The following is a 20,951-nucleotide window of genomic DNA, read 5'->3' on the forward strand; positions in this document are numbered from 1 at the left end:
ATGTACAAATGCTTTTATGCGAATGCCCGAAGTCTACGAGCAAAGGTGGGAGAACTGGAATGTCTGGTGACTAGGGAAAACATTGACATAGTGGGCATAAAGGAAACCTGGTGGAATGCGGAGAATCAGTGGGATACCGCAATCCTGGGCTATAGACTCTACAGGAGGGACAGGCAGGGGCATGTTGGAGGTGGGGTGGCCGTTTACGTTAAGGAAGGGATAGAATCCAGCAAATCCATTGAAGGTGGGTCCGACTCCACCGTAGAATCTCTGTGGGTTAAATTACCAGGCTTGTGCAGCGATGTAATACTGGGGGCGTGCTATCATCCTCCAGACCAGAAATTGGATGGGGACCTTGGCATGAGGAAACAGATCAGGGAGTTGACAAGGAGGGACAGGGTTGTAATCATGGGGGACTTCAATTATCCTCATATAGACTGGGTCAATTTGTGTTCTGGTCACGATAAGGAGACCGGATTTCTTGACGTGCTAAATGACTGTGGCTTAGAGCAGCTAGTCACGGAGCCCACCAGAGGGCAGGTGACTCTGAATTTAATATTGTGCCGTACGCAGGACCTGGTTAGAGATGTAAACGTTACTGAGCCATTGGGGAACAGTGATCATGCTGCAATCCATTTTGACATGCACGTTGGGGGAAGAATACCAGGCTAATCTCTAACAAAAACCCTTGACTTCCGACGGGTGGACTTCCCTCAAATGAGTAGGCTGGTTAGAAGGAGGTTGAAAGGGAGGGTAAAAAGAGCCCAATCTCTCCAGAGTGCATGGAGGCTGCTTAAAACAACAGTAATAGAGGCCCAGCAGAGGTATATACCGCAAAGAAAGAAGGGTTCCACTAAATCCAGGAGGGTGCCCGCATGGCTAACCAGCCAAGTTAGAGAGGCTGTGAAGGGCAAGGAAGCTTCCTTCCGTAAATGGAAATCTTGCCCTGATGAGGAGAATAAAAAGGAACATAAACTTTGGCAAAAGAAATGTAAGAAGGTGATACGGGAGGCCAAGCGAGACTATGAGGAACACATGGCCAGCAACATTAAGGGGAATAATAAAAGCTTCTTCAAATATGTTAGAAGCAGGAAACCCGCCAGAGAAGCAGTTGGCCCTCTGGATGGTGAGGGAGGGAAAGGGGAGATAAAAGGAGTCTTAGAGATGGCAGAGAAATTAAATGAGTTCTTTGCATCTGTCTTCACGCAGAAGACCTCGGGCAGAGACCGCTGCCCGAATGGCCCCTCCTAACCGAGGAGTTAAGTCAGATAGAGGTGAAAAGAGAAGATGTTTCAGACCTCATTGATAAATTAAAGATCATTAAGTCACTGGGCCCTGATGGCATCCACCCAAGAGTTATTAAGGAATTGAAGAATGAAGTTGCAGATCTCTTGACTAAGGTATGCAACTTGTCCCTCAAAACGGCCACGGTGCCAGAAGATTGGAGGATAGCAAATGTCACACCTATTTTTAAAAAGGGAAAGAGGGGGGACCCGGGAAACTATAGGTCTGTCAGCCTAACATCCATACCGGGTAAGATGGTGGAATGCCTCATCAAAGATAGGATCTCAAAACACATAGATGAACAGGCCTTGCTGAGGGAGAGTCAGCATGGCTTCTGTAAGGGTAAGTCTTGCCTCACAAACCTTATAGAATTCTTTGAAAAGGTCAACAGGCATGTGGATGTGGGAGAACCCATAGACATTATCTATCTGGACTTTCAGAAGGCGTTCGACACGGTCCCTCACCGAAGGCTACTGAAAAAAACTCCACAGTCAGGGAATTAGAGGACAGGTCCTCTCCTGGATTGAGACCTGGTTGAAGACCAGGAAACAGAGAGTGGGTGACAGTGGGCAATTTTCACAATGGAGAGAAGTGAAAAGCAGTGTGCCCCAAGGATCTGTCCTGGGACCATGCTTTTCAACCTCTTCATAAATGACCTGGAGACAGGGTTGAGCAGTGAAGTGGCTAAGTTTGCAGATGACACCAAACTTTTCTGAGTGGTGAAGACCAGAAGTGATTGTGAGGAGCTCCAGAAGGATCTCTCTAAACTGGCAGAATGGGCAGCAAAATGGCAGATGCACTTCAATGTCAGTAAGTGTAAGGTCATGCACATTGGGGCAAAAAATCAAAACTTTAGATATAGGCTGATGGGTTCTGAGCTGTCTGTGACAGATCAGGAGAGAGATCTTGGGGTGGTGTTGGATAGGTTGATGAAAGTGTCGACCCAATGTGCGGCGGCAGTGAAGAAGGCCAATTCTATGCTTGGGATTATTAGGAAGGGTATTGAGAACAAAACGGCTAATATTATAATGCTGTTGTACAAATCGATGGTAAGGCCACACCTGGAGTATTGTGTCCAGTTCTGGTCACCACATCTGAAAAAAAGACATAGTGGAAATGGAAAAGGTGCAAAAGAGAGCGACTAAGATGATTACGGGGCTGGGGCACTTTCCTTATGAGGAAAGGCTACGGCGTTTGGGCCTCTTCAGCCTAGAAAAGAGACGCCTGAGGGGGGACATGATTGAGACATACAAAATTATGCAGGGGATGGACAGAGTGGATAGGGAGATGCTCTTTACACTCTCACTTAATACCAGAACCAGGGACATCCACTAAAATTGAGTGTTGGGTGGGTTAGGACAGACAAAAGAAAATATTTCTTTACTCAGCGTGGGTTCGGTCTGTGGAACTCCTTGCCACAGGATGTGGTGCTGGCTTCTAGCCTAGACGCCTTTAAAAGGGGATTGGACAAGTTTCTGGAGGAAAAATCCATTACGGGGTACAAGCCATGATGTGTATGTGCAACCTCCTGATTTTAGAAATGGGTTATTTCAGAATGCCAGATGCAAGGGAGGGCACCAGGATGCAGGTCGCTTGTTATCTGGTGTGCTCCCTGGGGCATTTGGTGGGCCGCTGTGAGATACAGGAAGCTGGACTAGATGGGCCTATGGCCTGATCCAGTGGGGCTGTTCTTATGTTCTTAATCACTATAGTTACTCACAATGAATCTCCTTTGCCATTTTGTTGACCAGTCACCCAGTTTGGAGAGGTTCGTTTGAGCTCTTTGCAGACATCTTGAGATTTCTGTGGGAGAAGTAATAGCAGGTGAGTAGAGATACATCAGGGTATGGTTGCAAAGTGTACAGTTTGTTGCCTGTAACTATCTTGTTAGTTGGTGATAACTTGTTGGTTGCTTCTCTTCTTCTATCTAATCCACCTCCTTGTTAGCTTTTGGTTTCCTGTACTGTAGTACAAGCTGTGTTACAAAGCCTGAAACTTTCTTGTTGTATTAAAGTCCTCACCAACTCAACTTTGCTTTGTGTGGGACTGATTGATTGAATCAGCTCTAACAATGTCATTATCCTGAATAATCTTGAAGGATCACTTGCAATAACCTCTCTGAATTCCCTGTTAACAACTAACATAACATTCACTCACATTCTTCACAGTAAATCACAAGCTCTGGTCTTTGTGGTCTGGTGAGGGCAATGTTCTGATCAACTGACAGTTGGTCTATGTCAGTTAGGGACTGACATAGGAACAATGGGACTATGATGTCAGAGTGTGATGTCACAGGAGGGCCATCGCACTACCAGGAAACCCCTGCAAAATCAGAATTAATTAGATGATTAGTCTAGCAGCCTTTTGTAGTGACCAGTCAAAGGCATCTGGGAAACCCAGAAGCAAAGCAAAACAAGTGGTATCCAGTGGCCTCTCAACTGAGAGGTCCCACTTGATAATCATGATTACCAGCCATTTATAGGCCTCTTCTCTATGAAATTGTCTCCTCTCCTTTTAAAGCCATCAAAGCCTCTCCTTTTTGTAGCAGCACAACCCAGAATTTTATTTTGTTTCTTTTATTCTATTTTTTATAAATTCAAAATTGAAATTCAAAACCTTTATTTGCATAAATAATGAAAAAATAGAAGACAAATAAACGGAGCATCAAGGATCAAATCCTTACCAGGCACTACATGCTGGGAGCATTTGAGTTAGATATTCTCAATCCACATCATCTCTGAATCATTAAATTAAGACATTTAGCAACTTTTTTGGTTAACTCTTTATTCAGTCCCCTTGGCAAATAACAGATTTAATCCTTCTCCATTCAGCCCAAAGAGTGAGAAAGGATCAGATCAAGATAGTGTAAATGAAGATCCTGATGCCAATCATACTGGAATAACATGTGATACAAAGATTCAGTAACACCTACATTACATGGTCAGTCAGCCCACAAGGTATCTATACCTGCTAGAATCTCTGCAGAAACAAAGGACCTTGTCTTTGGCAAGATGTAATGTCATGCCCTCAGCTGTGACGGATGGAAGATGGACATGTACAACTCCTTATAATGACAGGCATTGTGTATGTGACCTGGGAAAAGTTAAATCACTGGCTCACACGATCTTGCATTGCCCATCTCATTCGAAGGCCGACTCAAAACTTTTAGTTTTGAGTTTTTAGGGGGGTGACTTATTATTATAATTTGAAACTGTAGCATGCCTGTATATATGCCAATTAAGCTTTAATAAATAAATGAAATTATTCCCGTGGTCCTGGCCGCTGCAGGCCCAGCAGCTACCATCCTATCATTAGGGCCTGTCTTCCTGGAGACGGCTGCAAAACTTGTAGCACTTGCAAATTTGAGACTGCACACACCCCTCATATTTTGATGGTAAACTAGTGGGAAAAAACCCTCATCTTCTTTTCAGGTCCATACAGGATTTGTGGATAAAGCACATAGAACTGTAATGCCACAAAATCTCCTGTGCCCTCTCCTCCTAAGCAAAATGTGTGAGAGCAGATTTGCCATCAAATCTTCTTGCTGCTTAAGGAAGTGTGGAGCTCATCAGCGTGCAGAAGAGAAATCTTTAAGCACCCACATGCCTAACCTGGTGGGATTGTGAAGATGTCCACAAAGGAGAAGGTCAGATGCCTCGAAGCATTTTAATCTTTAAGCATCACTTTTCAGATAACTCTCCCCTGGCTGGCAAGAGACAACTTCCTAAGATTGCTTGAAGAATCAGGGACATTCAGAATTCAAAAGCCATTAAGAAATCCTTCTTAGATCTTTCGTTTCTCAATCAGTATAGACAGGAAAAGAATGAAATTCCTGCCAAAATGCACCCCTGATCTCTCTCCTGATCATTAGATCTAACATCATTACTAATATGCTACAACCAACAAGATCACTAATAGTCTCTTCATCCCTCCCTCTTCCTCTCACCAATTTAATCTCTTTGTCATATTAAAGATGAAAAATGTGAAATGAGGGTAACCAAGAAGGACTTACTAGCCTGATCTGGTCTGGTCTTTCTGGTCTGGTGAGGGCAATGTTCTGATCAACTGACAGTTGACCTAAGGGACTATGATGTCAGCGTGTAATGTCACAAGAGGGCCATTACATTATAGGAAACCCCTGCATAATCAGATTGCTGAGATGTGGTCTGTACCTACATGGAACATATATGCAGGCATTTTATGTGCCAAAGTGCTGCAGGTGTATTGGGCAGCCCTGTTGAGTCACTGAGGTGGGGGAGCCCAGCTTGCAATTTCTGAAGGCTGGGGAGAGCCTGTCTTGGTGGGTGTTACTAGACACATATCCCCCCATACACACACAGGGGTCCTTTGCTAAGCAGGAGAGATCATCTGCATAGACATGCATTCTTACTTTATGATTTACCAAGGAAAACTCTTTAGGCAAAGTTTACAAGGGATATCTTAGGACACGTTTGGTGCACTTCATGCATGTACTAAAACGTGTTTTTCCTGGAACAAGAAACCAATGGAAACCATCAAAAACCAGGTGCACACCCACCAAAAATTGACACAAATATTTGAAAAAGGTCACACAAAAAAAGGATTATTTCAAAAGAAACAATGTAAAACTCATTCAGGGATTGATTGGGATGGAAAAGAAAAGGAATCATAGAGTTAACCATTAATCCAAAAGAAAGTCTTTTAAGGCTGCAAAACTTGACACAACCTGAAGTTGTCACTGTTTTCAATGAATGTGAGAATAGTACACTGCCCCTTTAAGGCTTAATTAATGTTCGCTGTTAAAGTTAACAAGATTATCAGGGGCATAGATATAAATATTATTTCAATAACTGTAAGTTCATATTAGCAAAAGTCCTAAGGGAGAGTTTAAGATTCAACACATTTGAATGAATCGACAGAGACAACCAACTCCCAAGACAGAAACAGGGAGAGGGAATTACCGTAAATAAAAGCTTCACAGAACAAAAGATAGTTGTTACAGGAAGATTTGATGCATAGGCCATGCCTGTGGCTTCCATTCCCAGTCATGAATTCTAGAGGTTCTATCAGCAAAAAGATGTGAATTGATGGCCTTTTTTCTCATCAAGCTCATGTTGGTTTTCTGCCACCAAGGAATTAGAACATGCTGCTCTCTGGAAAGTAATGACACTCTTGCCTTACTATAAGATGGATCCAAGGTACCCTCTGGATGTTTCTATAGGCTACTGCATCGATTCCCAAACTCTCCAGGATACTCTCCAGGAGTTTGGAAGCATCTGTCAGTCTTTGTGGGGGAAGGAGAGATGCAGAAGCGTGATTGGGATGATTGCGCCACTGCCAGGGCTTTCAGGGGCATTTTTACACTTACCTGAGTTCACACTGGCCTCTGGGGTGGGTGTGGGGAGCCCCATGGAAACCCTCACAGGACACTCCAAGTCTCATAAAATCTAAAAGTAAAAATTGCGACCCACTTCCAGTTTTTGATCACAAAACCAGAAGAGGGTCACAAGCTCTATTTTTAGATTTTACGAGGCTTGGGGAGCTCTGCAGGGCTGTTCACAGGGTTCCCCACACCCACCCCAGAGGCCAGCATGAGCTCAGTTAAGTGTAAAAATGCCCCTAAAAGCCCTGACTGCGGTGTAATTGCCCCGATTGTGTTGCTGCATTCCCCCTCCCCACCCCTTAAAGGGACACAGACAGAGCTTCTCTGACTGCGGCATTGCGATGCACTAGTTTGAGAATCTCTGGGCAACTACGAGTATGTACTGTTCTTGTAAAGCCAGTAGAAAGATGGAAGGGACTAATGGAAGGAGAATAGAACTGTAAACTGATTGTATATATATATATTTTCCCATGGGGCTGGTAGTTGCTACATAAAACTTATAACAAAATTGTTTGCATGTCTACTCAGATATAAGCCCTATTGTGTTCAATAGGGCTTACTTCCAGGGAATTGTGTATAAGATTGCAGCCTAATGTTTCTGGGGTCATATTGGTTGTCTTTTCATTTGGTCATATAACCTTTCTCTGGAAGTGAAGGGAAGAACATCTTCCAAGACTTGGGGTTAACCGATTACCCCAAAGAAATTTTTACAGCAGTGCCCTGACTTTCATCCACTTGACCTTCAGCTCGTTGTTCTTTCAGCGTTTTTGATTATAACCACATTTGAAAATTCGTCCACATGCTTTTCCACTTTTGTCCAATTTTACCCAATCATATACAATGTTTGCTGGCATTGTATATGATTTATGTTTATTTTAATTTTATTTTTGTTCAAATGTGTTAAAGAATTAGCTATTTATGTTCTATCATAGGTTTTTTGCTAGTTTTTCACTGCAAACTAAATAAGAGCAGAGCCTTACTCCAGCAGTACAGGTAAACAAAGTTTTAACTAGTACGTGGCAAATAAGTTTTCCTTCTCTATGCATTATCGTACTGATAGCACTCAAGAGATAATAATTACAGTTCAGAGTTGCTATGATTTCTAAACTGACTGTTCCATACTGTTTATTTGGCTTTATCGCTTGACCTGCTTCCCCTCTGTTGCAGCTTTTAATGGTACCATTGGAGTGGATTTCCAGTATTTGAAATGGTCATCACACCATTCAGATAACTAGTTTCTCTTGTTTTGGAGTTAGTTACCAGGTCTTTTTGAATCAGTGTGAATGAAAAGGAGAGAAACGGAAGCAAACATTGTTTAACAATTTAAAAAAAAAATCCATTAACATGAGATTGAAATGAATGCACTATTTAGTTTCCACAAAGAGAAAGCGAGAGAGAGAGATGTTATTTCCGAATGAATATACGTCCAACAGACATTCACTGAAAAAATGTAAGATGGTAGAAATGCAGTGGGTGGGAACTGGTGCAAGGTTTAACTGTCAAAAATGTTCATATATACTGAGTTTAATTAAGGGTACAATCCTTTCCAACTTTCCATTGCTGATACAGTTGAGACAGTGGGATGTGCACCATATCCTGCAATGGGAGAGGCAGTCATGAATGCCTGCTCAGAATCATTTTCAATAGAAATTTTAGTGAATGTAATAGGTGCTCTTGGTTAAAACTGCACTGAACTGCGGTATTGTTTTTCTCCCCCTAGTTGCAGATGATGGCAATCAGAAAAGAGGGAAATCAAACCATCAACACAGAATTAATTCTTCTGGGTTTTGGAGATTTTCAGGATCTCAATGTTGTCCTCTTCCTCTTATTTCTAGTGATTTACATCCTCACCATGGCTGGGAACATCCTCATTGTTGTATTAGTTGTGGCAAAAAATAACCTTCACACTCCCATGTACTTTTTCCTTGCAAACCTCTCTTGCCTGGAGACCTTCTACTCTTCAACCATCCTGTCCAAGATCCTTGCTGGTTTGACTGGGGAGAAAGCTATTTCCATTCCTGGCTGCATTGCCCAGTTTTATTTCTTTACTGCTCTGGCAGTCACCGAAATGGGCCTCCTAGCTATAATGTCTTATGACAGGTACATAGCAATATGTAGGCCCCTACATTATGCCTCTGTTATGAGTGACAGACTCTGCCTCATCATGGCTGTTGGCTCTTGGATGAATGGGTTCCTGGCCATGTCAGTAATGATGTATCTGATGACCAGATTGACATTCTGTGGTCCCAATGAAATCGACCATTTCTTCTGTGATCTGGCTCCTGTAGCACAAATCGCTTGCAGTGAAGACCACAGATTTGAATTGATGGGATTTGTGTTCTCGACTATTTTCACCCTGCCTCCCTTTTTATTGACTCTGACATCATACATGTTTATCATCACCACCATCCTACGAATCCCATCTGCCACTGGAAGGCAGAAGGCCTTCTCCACATGTTCATCGCATCTCATTGTTGTTACCATCTATTACAGTACCCTAATCATTGTCTATGTTCTCCCAAATCCAGAAAAAATGAGAAAGCTGAACAAAGTGTTCTCTGTCTTTTACACTATCCTGACACCCCTGGTCAACCCCCTGGTTTACAGTCTGAGGAACCGAGAAGTGAAAGAGGCCATTAGAACATCCATTGGCAAAGTGATTCAGGTTATAAGACCAAAGAAAAGCCGAGTCATTGTTTCAAGAATAAGGTAGTGTGAGCTAAGTCCTAAACCTACTTAAACGTATTTATGCTGTTTATCCCACCGGTTTATCCCACCAGCATCACCGGTATTTTAACAGGGATTTTTTTGTTTTGTTTTGTTTTGTTTTTTGCATCTGTATATATTTTTCAGTATGAGCCCCTTTGGGACAGGAACCTATTTCATCCCACAATTTATTTTGCTATGTAAACCACATGATGAATTTCTTTGTTGAAATGCAAAAATAAAAAAGTATTTTAAATATGTAAATACATGCCTGTGCCTCTCCTATATAGAAGATTGTGGGTTGGAAGGATTTATTAATCACAGCCTATGCTAGACTGATTATAGTCTGCAATTCAGGATCTAGCCAAAATTCTGCTGGGAATCACAGAGATATCATATTGTTGTAGGATTCTTGCATTTCCAGGCAATGAAGTTTTCTGGAGTTGAGCTGGTGTGATTTGCTCCAGGCCAAGAATGTTGAGGTGTTTCTTCAGACTTTTAGGCACTGCTTCAAAAGCTCCAATGACAATTGGCTCAATATTGACCTTCTTCTCCTAGAGATACCCATGTTCTATTCTCAAGTTGTTGTTGTTGCTGCTGCTGCTGTTGTTGTGCTGCTGTGTTTGCTGCTGCAGTAAGAGTTGATGTACAGTAATGTACATTTGATGTCTAGCATTTATAGGCTTCTTATTTATAACTTATATTTATTCTTATATTTATTTATAGGAAAGAAGGGAAGGGCTAGGTTTATTGCAATGAAAGTTCTGCTCCCTTTTTGAACTCCCTTTCCTCCAAAGGAGGAAGATGTTTAAACCTGTACTCAAGTGAAGTACACACAAGCAGAGAGAACACACAATTGAATGGGGATGAGGACATCCGCCTTGTTAGGAAGTTCAAGACAGAGATCAGTAAATCCAGTGCAGCTTGACTTGAGTTGAGTCATGAGTCTCTGTCCCCTTTAACTTGACTCAAAACCAAATCCTAACAGGTGGACTTTCTGAGTCACCCAGAGCATTTTGGGAACTCTAAAAGACTCGAGTCGTCTTTTCCATAAAAAAACCTCAGCCGTGGCTCTGCAGGACAAAATGAAGCTGCTTCTGGGGTGTGTGTTGGAGTTCCCTTTAAACACTTCCCTGATGTCCCCATCCAATCTGTAAACAAGGCATAAGCAGGTGGGATGGACTATGTGAGATTGGGGACAGAAGCGGCAAGAGGGAGGAGGGTCACGCACAGCAGCTGGGAGGCTTAAGAGTATGACCCAATCCTTTGCAGCTCTACTCAGAACTAGTCCCATTATAGTCAGTCATTCAATGAGCCTGCTAGAGTCCTGCCATGAGTTTATGGCTCGGAAATCTCCCCACCCCCTGTATTCTCCTCTCACTCATCCAGGGGAAAAAAACCTTCATCCAATGATCCAATGATCATTGGTTCCTTCAGAAATGGACAAGGAAACCCACTCCCTCCTCCCCCAACCTCCTACTTGATGCAAAAGCATTAACCCTTCCCTGCCTCCTTGCTGGAACTTCCCTGTTGCTTGCCCGGTCTGAATGATGGCCCCACAAGGTCTTTCACACTGCAGAAAAAGTAAGCAAGTGCACCCAGATACAGAGTCAAGTCTGCACATGTGGGAACTCATTTCCGAGTCAGTGGCCTCAGACTTGAGTCAGTGCCAGAGTCACTGACATGCCTGACACAAGTCAGCAAGTCACAAGTGTACACAAGTCAGCAAAAATCATGTGTTTTTGTGACTTGGACACACCTGACTTGAGTTCCCATCCCTGGTTCAAGATATTGTAATGTTCATTGTTTGGAGAACTGAGTGAAAGGATTATTTCAATGTTTGTATGGATATATTTCTTCTCGCTAATTTCAAATTCCATAAATGGAACCATAGAGGATACTTTTCCATTTAATGAGTCATGTGAGACCTCTATTCCTTTGCTGATGGAATATAGACCAAGGAAACAAATGAGGAAGTCAATTTAGAAGAACATAAATAAGAGCACAAAATGAGCACTATAGGCATATACCGAAGACATGAAGGAGTCTCGATCCTGGCAAAATATGGTGCTTTTGGCCCATCTGTAGACATGCAAAGAAGGTGAAAATTGATATCATTGCTCTTTAGTTAATTATCCATCCTAATAGTGTTTGTTAATTCATTTGAATATGGATGCAATATGAAATAAGGCATAACCTTAGTTACATGAATATTGTTGCAGAAGAAGAAAGATTTTGGAGACTATATGATGCTAGTAAATGAACTGGTTTGTCTTATGTCGTTGGGCTATGTGATTTATGAATATATAGAAGAACATTGATAGAACTGTGGGTGAAGCTTTCTTTTCTGAGTCCTCTATGACCTACATATACTATTTCCAGAGGCAGTATCTTCTGAATGCAGGTGAATAACAACAGGAGAGACATAAGTCTTCATCTCCTGCTTGTAGGTCTCTCAGAGGCAACTGATTGGCCTTTGATGCTGGACTACATGAATCTCTGGATTGATATAAGAGATCTTTCCTTAGATTCTTGACTGAGAAATGCCATTCAGTTCCCTAAATTCCTTTGGCTGCTTTCAAAATTCTTTAGCAAGAAGAAAACTTTGAACTGTCTTTCATGTGAAATTTGAGGGCACCTGAAGAAATTAGTGGCTGCTAACCTTCTGCTGGCATATTCTTAGTGTCAATGCCAAGAGTAGTTTCTTAAACAAGAGGTCTACCATGTTGTTTGTTCATGATGAGAAAATATTTCAGTTGCTTTTCCTTAGGTTATCAGTCCAATCTCAGTCAAATTTCCTGCACCACAATTCAGCGACACAGAAAAAGCCACTGCTATACCCAGTGCAGGCAACAAGGCTGCTGGAGGTCTGGTAAGAGAACGTTTGTCCCCATGCCCCAAGAAAAGCCCCAGCATCCCTTATGGGGCTGCTTGGACCTGCAACAGCAAAATTGCTGGCACAGGTCTGAGCAGCCCATGTTGGCAGATCAGGCCCAGGAGGGGGGGATAGAATTTGGCAGTGCCTCTGATGCCATTCCTTCCCCCCAAGCATGGTCTGCTTACCCATCTATTGCACCTCTTCCTGCCCTTCCCCCATCCTGGAATGGAGCCTCTGCACTGCTCTGCACTGCACTTCCCAGCCCCAGCACTCGGTACTTCTCCCGCCTGCACGAGGGGCCAGCACCCATCTGTGCAGGCCTCCATGCTGGTGCTTGCCTCCGCTCAGCCATTACAAATTGCTTTCTGGTCCTTTCATGATTGCCATTGCCAGGGCAGTGTGCAGGAGTCCAGCGCTTTGGCCATGGTGGATTGGGCCGTAAGTGAAATCTTAACATTAAAAAAGATGGTTTATCACACAGTGTATCACTTCACACATTTATTTTCTTTGTCTAGATGCAAGTGATGGACATCACAGAATGGAAAAATCGAACAGAGATGGCAGAATTCATCCTTCTAGGCTTTAGAGATCTCCAGGGCTTGAACATTATTCTCTTCCCCTTATTTTTATTGATCTATACATTCACCATGGTAGGAAACCTAATTATTTTAGGATTGGTTGTTTCAGATCATCGCCTTCATACGCCTATGTACTTTTTCCTTGGGAATCTGTCCTATTTAGAGACCTACTATACTATCACCATCCTGCCCAAGATATTGTCCAGCATCTTGACTGGAAACAGATCCATTTTGATTTCAGGTTGCATAGTTCAATTTCATTTCTTTGCTTCCCTCGAAGTCACAGAATGTGGTCTCAGCCATGATGTCTTATGATCGGTACTTAGCAATATGCAAACCACTACACTATTCAACCCTTATGAACAGTAGAGTTTGTATCTCTTTGGCGGGTGGATCTTGGGTTAATGGATTTGTGGCAATGGCAGTTCTGTTGCATTTAATGTCAAGATTAACATTTTGTGGTGCCAATGAAATTGACCACTTCTTCTGTGATTTTACCCCAGTCATTGAGCTTGTCTGTAGTGAAAATCACACACTAGAACTTCTGGGGACAATTTTTTCCTCCATGTTCATGCTGATCCCCTTTTTATTAACTGTGACATTGTATATTTTTATCATTTCCACTATCCTAAGAATTCCATCTGCCACCCAGAGGCAAAAGGCCTTCTCCACCTGCTCATCTCATCTTATTGTGGTCACAATATTTTATGGGAGTTTGATCATTGTTTATGTCATGCCATGGAGTGAGACAATGAAAGAATTAAACAAAGTCTTTTCTCTCTTTTACACTGTCCTGACACCGTTGGCCAATCCCCTCATATACAGTCTGAGAAACAGAGAAGTGAAAGAAGCCCTTCGGAAATATCTTAGCAAGCACAATTGGTTCTCAAAAATTTCTTGGTGATAAGGATAAAAATAAATCATATTTGCATGAGCATGCATTATCAGCTTACACTATCATTCTGAAATCTTCAGTTTATTTCTGTGATATCCCTGAACTTTTATACTTGTGGCTTCATTGTAAATCTAGCAAGAAGAAGTACTGTTCCTTTGTACTGATGTATAGTTCACCTTGTCAGAAGGGGAGATTTTTAAAGGAGAGATCTGGCATGAGCCATTGCCTACAGAGATAGCTCCTCCCTCCCCTCCCCACCCACAATCCACCCCCCATGCTGGCTTACCTACTCTGGAGCAGGTCTCTGGCTGTGCCACAGGGCCCAAAATGGCCACTGGTGGCATGAAGTGGAACTCTGTTACCTTGTCTTAACTAGTCCAAGAGGAATGGGCTAACTCTACTAGACCAATAGGATAAATCACCTACTTATGGCCTGGTTCTTTACCAGAGATTTGTCCAGAAGTCAGAACAAACGTAAATTGGAAAAGCACTGTCATTCCTGGGCAAAAGCACAAGACCAGATGAACTGTGCCTGTGTGAAAGTGCAGACATTGCTGTCCATTAGTTGGGATGTCTGTAAATCAGATGTATTTAACTTGGGGATCCATCATAAGGTGTAACTCCCGCTCACTCAGAAACAGAGGTTGTATGGGACAGGCTGACAGAATCATCTGTCAAAACTGCAGTCGGCAAAATAAAAGTAAATTGAAGTTGCTACTACAATGAAGTTCAGCGTTCCATTCTGAATCAGAAAGAGTCTAAAAATTCTGGCGGGCATTCTAAGATGTGTGCATGCCCGTGTGATTGTCTTATCTGTGCTAAACTAACAATATGGGGTCTGTTCCTTTGGAGCAGTGATTTTCAATCTTTTTCAGCTTGTGGCACACTGACAAGGTATTAAAATTGTCAAGGTGCACCATCAGTCTTTTGACAATTGACAAGGCACACCATGCTGTTGGTGGGGGTCTCACATCCCTTAATGGTCCCACTAATCAATGACCCTTTCCCAAACTTCCACAGAACACCTGCAGACCATTCGTAGCACACCAGTGTGCCATGACACAGTGGTTGAAAATGGCTGCTTTGGGGTGAAGTTGCTCCACGCATACACGTGTCAAGGCACCTGTGTTTTTGTGACTTTATGCCAAACCCTCTGCTTTCAGACTACAGTTTTAAAAGCATGATGTAACGCCATATTTGGGGTGCCATGATGATGTGGGGTGCCAAATTTAACTGAAGTGAGTAATTGACAATATTGAAAGATTAGCAGCACAAACCGAAACGGTGGTTTTAATTCACCTTTTGAAGAAATTAATCCAGGAAAACAGATTTGAGAATTATAGCTCACGTCTGTACATATCTACTCAGAAATCAGCCCCATGGAATTCAATAGGATTAAGTGTGAATGAGATTAGAGCCTTAAGTATACCATCCAGGCAGCCCAAACCATTGCAGCTCCCCATGTGGTAATGCAGGGGTGCCAACACAGTGTCCACGGAATCCTGCAGGGAGTTGTGGCCTTCCTCAGCGTAAGGGATTCCTTATGCTGGGATTCCTCAGCATAAGAGAACGTCTGTTCCCTTGCCCTGTAAAAGCCCCTGTGAAACCAGTGGGTCAAGCTGGACTTGCACCAGTGATATTGCTGGCACAAGTCCTCTTTGACCCACGAAAGCAGATCAAGCCCGGGAGAGGAGTCAGGTCACCACAGTCACTGAACCCATCCCCTTCCTGGGTGTGAGCTGCCTTTCTACCTGCCCTCATTGCCACCCTATTCTGCCCATCCTCACCCCAGGATCTTCACCCATCCCATTGCCATGCGGACCTGGCCACTGACCAGTTACGGTGGCAGCCAGGCCAAGGTGGCAGGAGGGCATTTTGGAGGTGGGGAGGAGGCAGTTTTGCAGGGAGGTTGGAATAAGAACATAAGAACATAAGAACAGCCCCACTGGATCAGGCCATAGGCCCATCTAGTCCAGCTTCCTGTATCTCACAGCGGCCCACCAAATGCCCCAGGGAGCACACCAGATAACAAGAGACCTCATCCTGGTGCCCTCCCCTGCATCTGGCATTCTGACATAACCCATTTCTAAAATCAGGAGGTTGCGCATACACATCATGGCTTGTACCCCGTAATGGATTTTTCCTCCAGAAATGTGTCCAATCCCCTTTTAAAGGCGTCTAGGCTAGACGCCATCACCACATCCTGTGGCAAGGAGTTCCACAGACCGACCCCACGCTGAGTAAAGAAATATTTTCTTTTGTCTGTCCTAACCCGCACAAGAGTCAATTTGAGTGGATGTCCCCTGGTTCTGGTATTATGTGAGAGTGTAAAGAGCATCTCCCTATCCACTCTGTCCATCCCCTGCATAATTTTGTATGTCTCAATCATGTCCCCCCTCAGGCGTCTCTTTTCTAGGCTGAAGAGGCCCAAATACCGCAGCCTTTCCTAATAAGGAAGGTGCCCCAGCCCCGTAATCATCTTAGTTGCTCTCTTTTGCACCTTTTCCATTTCCACTATGTCTTTTTTGAGATGCGGCGACCAGAACTGGACACAATACTCCAGGTGTCGCCTTACCATTGATTTGTACAACGGCATTATGATACTAGCCGTTTTGTTCTCAATACCCTTCCTAATGATCCCAAGCATAGAATTGGCCTTCTTCACTGCCGCCGCACATTGGGTCGACACTTTCATCGACCTGTCCACCACCACCCCAAGATCTCTCTCCTGATCTGTCACAGACAGCTCAGAATGCATCAGCCTATATGTGAAGTTTTGATTTTTTGCCCCAATGTGCATGACTTTACACTTACTTACATTGAAGCGCACCTGCCATTTTGCTGCCCATTCTGCCAGTCTGGAGAGATCCTTCTGGAGCTCCTCACAATCACTTCTGGTCTTCACCACTCGGAAAAGTTTGGTGTCGTCTGCAAACTTAGCCACTTCACTGCTCAACCCTGTCTCCAGGTCATTTATGAAGAGATTGAAAAGCACCGGTCCCAGGACAGATCCTTGGGGCACACCGCTTTTCACCTCTCTCCATTGTGAATATTGCCCATTGACACCCACTCTCTGCTTCCTGGCCTCCAACCAGTTCTCAATCCACGAGAGGACCTGTCCTCTAATTCCCTGACTGTGGAGTTTTTTCAGTAGCCTTTGGTGACTGACAATGTCAAACGCCTTCTGAAAGTCCAGATATATAATGTCCACGGGTTCTCCCGCATCCACATGCCTGTTGACCTTTTCAAAGAATTCTATAAGGTTTGTGAGGCAAGACTTACCCTTACAGAAGCCATGCTGACTCTCCTTCAGCAAGGCCTGTTCGTCTATGTGTTTTGAGATCCTATCTTTGATGAGGCATTCCACCATCTTACCCGGTATGGATGTTAGGCTGACAGACCTATAGTTTCCCGGGTCCCCCCTCTTTCCCTTTTTAAAAATAGGCGTGACATTTGCTATCCTCCAATCTTCTGGCACCGTGGCCGTTTTGAGGGACAAGTTGCATACCTTAGTCAAGAGGTCTGCAACTTCATTCTTCAATTCCTTAATAACTCTTGGGTGGATGCCATCAGGGCCCGGCGACTTATTGATCTTCAATTTATCAATGAGGAATTGGGCAGATCAGGCCTGGGAGGGGGCAGTAATGGCAGAGAAGACCTCTGCCATAACCTAATCCCTCTCCCGACCTGCCCAGCATTACATGGGGCTTGCCAGATTTGTGATAGCTAAATAGCTGGCACGGATCGAAGAAGCCCAAAAGGGTAGGCTGGGTCTTTACTTGGGCTAAGGGGACATGTATCCCCTTAGCCTGTGGAGACCTCCAGGAACCTCCTAAATTGCTTTGGGATTGGGATGCCCCTGTGCCAACATCCCAAGAGGAACTTTATAAAAGAAGTTTGATGCCTCCTGCAAATCATCCTCTGTTTGGTTGTAGAAGATTTCCAGTTGCTCCTTTTCTTGTATGTTGTTCACTTTATTTTGTTTGTGTAGTGGGTTCCCATCAGCAATATATTTGCTATTCCATCCACCTAATTCCCAAGGGGGACATACCATTCTTAAAATAATGAGATCACTGATATTGTTTGTACTAAAATCTAAACATGTATTGGCAATAATTTAATCCCATCTGCCACAGCCCTAAGGAGGAGTTCATAAATTAAGAAAATACATATAATTGATCATAAGAGATTTGTATCTCCTAGGGAAGGGAACTCATTTAATATATAACATGAATACTCAACTAGAACAACAACAGGTAACAGGTACCCCATTAGATATTTGTAATAGTTAAATGAATGAGAAACTTGAAACAAATGGACTTGATAAAGAACAATCTGGAATCTACATCTCTCGTGCAACAGGCTGATGAGGTAAGGAAGAACATGGTGCAATAGACTGGTGCAATAGCAAACAATAGATTTCTACCAGATCAAGGGAAGCTCAAAGTAGATCAAAATTGCCGATAGCCAGTAAAAACGATAATAGAACTGGGGGAATGGGAGAAAAATAAAATAAAAACAGTTGTCTTTCTGCTCAGCAAAGAACTTCACACCCATTTTTTTTCCTGCTGAGATGGAGGGAGTGTTGTCTGATATTAAGGTAGAACCTCCTTTTTTGCTTTCAGAAAAGCTATTTCCTCCCCATAAGCAGCTACTGATTCACAAGAACATGCCCTCTTAATAGATTATAAGACCTAAAATGCAGTAGTGGACATGTCGTAAGTTCCTGTGATGCTATATCTTAAACCACACTAAATTGTCTTTAGGAGGAAGAGAAGAACCATCAGGGAAATCAAACACTCCTCACAGAATTCATTCTCCTGGGGTTTGGAGATCTTCAAGAACTCAAGAGTCTGCTGTTTCTGCTCTTTCTCCTGATCTACATATTAACCATGGCAGGGAACATCCTCATCATAGCCCTCGTTGTGACTGATGGTCATCTTCACACCCCCATGTACTTCTTGTTGGGAAACTTGTCATTCTTGGAGATCTGCTGCACCTCCAACATCCTACCCAAAGTCCTTGCTAGCTTTGCAAGTGGAGACAAAACCATTTCTGTTTGGGGATGTTTGATTCAGTTTTATGTTTTTTGCTCCCTGGCTGTTACAGAATGTTGTCTCCTAGCAGTGATGTCCTTAGATCGGTATCTAGCCATTTGCAAACCACTACACTATGCGATGATCATGAAAGACAAGGTATGCCTTAGCCTGGCAGCTGGATCATGGGTTAGCGGGTTCTCATCCATGTACGTCATGTTGTACCTTGTGTCAACATTAACTTTTTGTGGTCCCAATGAAATTGACCACTTCTTCTGTGATCTTTCACCTCTCCTGCAAATCACCTGCAGTGAGACGTATATAATAGAATGGACAACTTTAGTATTCTCCTCATTGTCCACTTTCCCACCATTCTTGTTAACACTGACCTCCTATGTTTTTGTGATATCCACCATCCTGCGTATTCCATCCACTGCTGGGAGGAAGAAAGCATTCTCAACCTGCTCTTCCCACCTCATTGTTGTTACCATGTTCTATGGGATCCTAATCATTGTGTATGTGTTGCCAAAACACAAGATGCCACGTGCTTTACACAAAGTCCTCTACGTCCTATATACTGCATGTACTCCTCTTGTCAATCCCTTGATTTACAGCCTGCGAAACAAGGAGATTAAAGACGCTCTGAAGAAATCTGTTCAAAGGGTTCTTTATTTCATAAGACTTCAGCAAGCCCAGTGTCGTGCCTCCCGAGTAGAATAAATTAGTGTGCATTAAATTCTCTGCTTCCATTTCAGAATTAGTGGCTAAATAAACCACATGCTGTTCAGTGGGATTAAGTGTGACTGGAATTAGAGCCTTAGGCTACAATTCTAACCAGGTCTACTCAGAAGTAAGTCCTATTTTGTTCAGTGGGGCTTACTCTCAGGAAAGTGTGGTTAGGATTGCAGCCTCTGATATGTCAGCTGGGCAACCTGTGCCACTGCAAATCCTCCTGCTGTAATGCAGCCCCTACTGGATCTCATCCACCCTCCTTGCTGCTGTCCTCCTACCCTGGTATACTCCCTCCCCACACACACCCCGCTCCTGTTGGTGGGATGGCACAGACTTTTCTGCCAGGGTTCCTTCCACACAATTTGTTGAAAAGTGCTTTATGGCACTTCTATGATGGCCGGTACTAGCAAACCATAGGACTGTGGGATAAGTCCTTCAGTGCTATCGGAAATCATCACATAAGTTCTTTTCTTAGGTCAATTCAGACAGGATCAGCAGGATTGGAAGAAGAGAAAAAAAGCCAAGAATTCTTAGAGGAGGAAAAGGAAAAGATCCATTGGGTAAACAGAAAGCTGGCTTTTCTGAACATGATATGGATAAAAATAGCCTCTACCATTCCCTTCATCCCAGGCCTGAAAAGTCTACATGGGGCTTGTCAGACATGAGCCAGTGAATTCACTCATGCAGATCTGAGTAGCCCCATTGAGCAGGCTGGTGCTTCACACAGGGAAAGGGAACAAATGTTACCCTGAGGTATCTTCCAGCCTGTTCAATTCCAGCGCTGGATATAGGATTGACCATGCAGCCCTGCTGCACCTCCTGGATAGGATTAGGCTGCCCAGTTGTATTATTATTGTGCACAGTTAAAGATGTGAAAAAGAATGAAAGAGTTGTGTTTGAAGCTAAATTGACCATGAGAAAGGACATTGTCATTATTGCAACCACCCCAAGGCTCACGATGCTGAGAATATAACCCAAAGTTTCAGCTGAAGCTTAAAATTCTGCTTTGTATTTTTTCGAAACAATAAACGTACAAGATCAGAATGATGTCTTCCTCTTATTTGCCCTTATGATGAAGACAGAGGATGGTTCCAAACACTTGCAGAAGTTAGAGATATTCAGGAAGAAGATCAGTGCCTGCCTGGGGAGGATCATTTCAGCTCAGGGCAGGGCAATCATCCTTATCCTGACATTGGATTTGACCAGCCAGCCTTGTTCAGGAGCAATGAGGTCCATTTGTCACAAGCTGGGGCTCATATTTTCCTGAGTGATCTGCAGCAGGGTTTGCATAATGTTTTGTTCCCTGTTGGGGCAGTGGAGGTTAAGTGCTAGGCTAACCCCCTCCCCACCCATTTGCAAGGGTCATGCAGGTTGGGTAGGTATCATCTGAGGTAAGAAAAGTCACAGGATGAACCAGGACTGCTCAGGATTGCTTGTTCAGTGAGGCTGGCTGGCTGGCAAGCCCCCTGACTTGGAAGTG

At 43.4% G+C, this 20,951-nt stretch overlaps 3 protein-coding genes across 3 annotated transcripts; all 3 read left to right on the forward strand.

The window, feature by feature from the left end:
* Positions 1-8,375: 8,375 nt before the first annotated feature.
* On the forward strand, positions 8,376-9,359 carry LOC136652567 (olfactory receptor 6F1-like). The gene has a single exon (XM_066629503.1). The coding sequence runs from the start codon at positions 8,376-8,378 to the stop codon at positions 9,357-9,359; it is 984 nt and encodes a 327-aa protein (XP_066485600.1).
* Positions 9,360-12,745: 3,386 nt separating this feature from the next.
* LOC136652568 (olfactory receptor 6N1-like) lies at positions 12,746-13,712 on the forward strand. Its single transcript, XM_066629504.1, is given in 2 exon segments — positions 12,746-13,098; positions 13,100-13,712. Coding segments are annotated over 2 exon segments (966 nt in total).
* Positions 13,713-18,017: 4,305 nt separating this feature from the next.
* On the forward strand, positions 18,018-19,459 carry LOC136652569 (olfactory receptor 11A1-like). Its single transcript, XM_066629505.1, has 2 exons — positions 18,018-18,074; positions 18,470-19,459. Exons 1-2 carry the CDS (start codon positions 18,018-18,020, stop codon positions 19,457-19,459), a joined length of 1,047 nt encoding a protein of 348 aa, XP_066485602.1.
* The last annotated feature ends 1,492 nt before the right edge of the window (positions 19,460-20,951 follow it).

This window comes from Tiliqua scincoides, chromosome 5 (assembly GCF_035046505.1).
Source record: "Tiliqua scincoides isolate rTilSci1 chromosome 5, rTilSci1.hap2, whole genome shotgun sequence".
NCBI classification, from domain to species: domain Eukaryota; kingdom Metazoa; phylum Chordata; class Lepidosauria; order Squamata; family Scincidae; genus Tiliqua; species Tiliqua scincoides.

Coding starts and splice junctions, on each gene's coding strand:
- LOC136652567 (XM_066629503.1), top strand. CDS start 8,376: ATGGCAATCAGAAAAGAGGGAAATCAAACCATCAACACAGAATTAATT.
- LOC136652569 (XM_066629505.1), top strand. CDS start 18,018: ATGGACTTGATAAAGAACAATCTGGAATCTACATCTCTCGTGCAACAG. Junction 18,075..18,469: donor TCGTGCAACAGGCTGATGAG/GTAAGGAAGAAC, acceptor AATTGTCTTTAG/GAGGAAGAGAAGAACCATCA.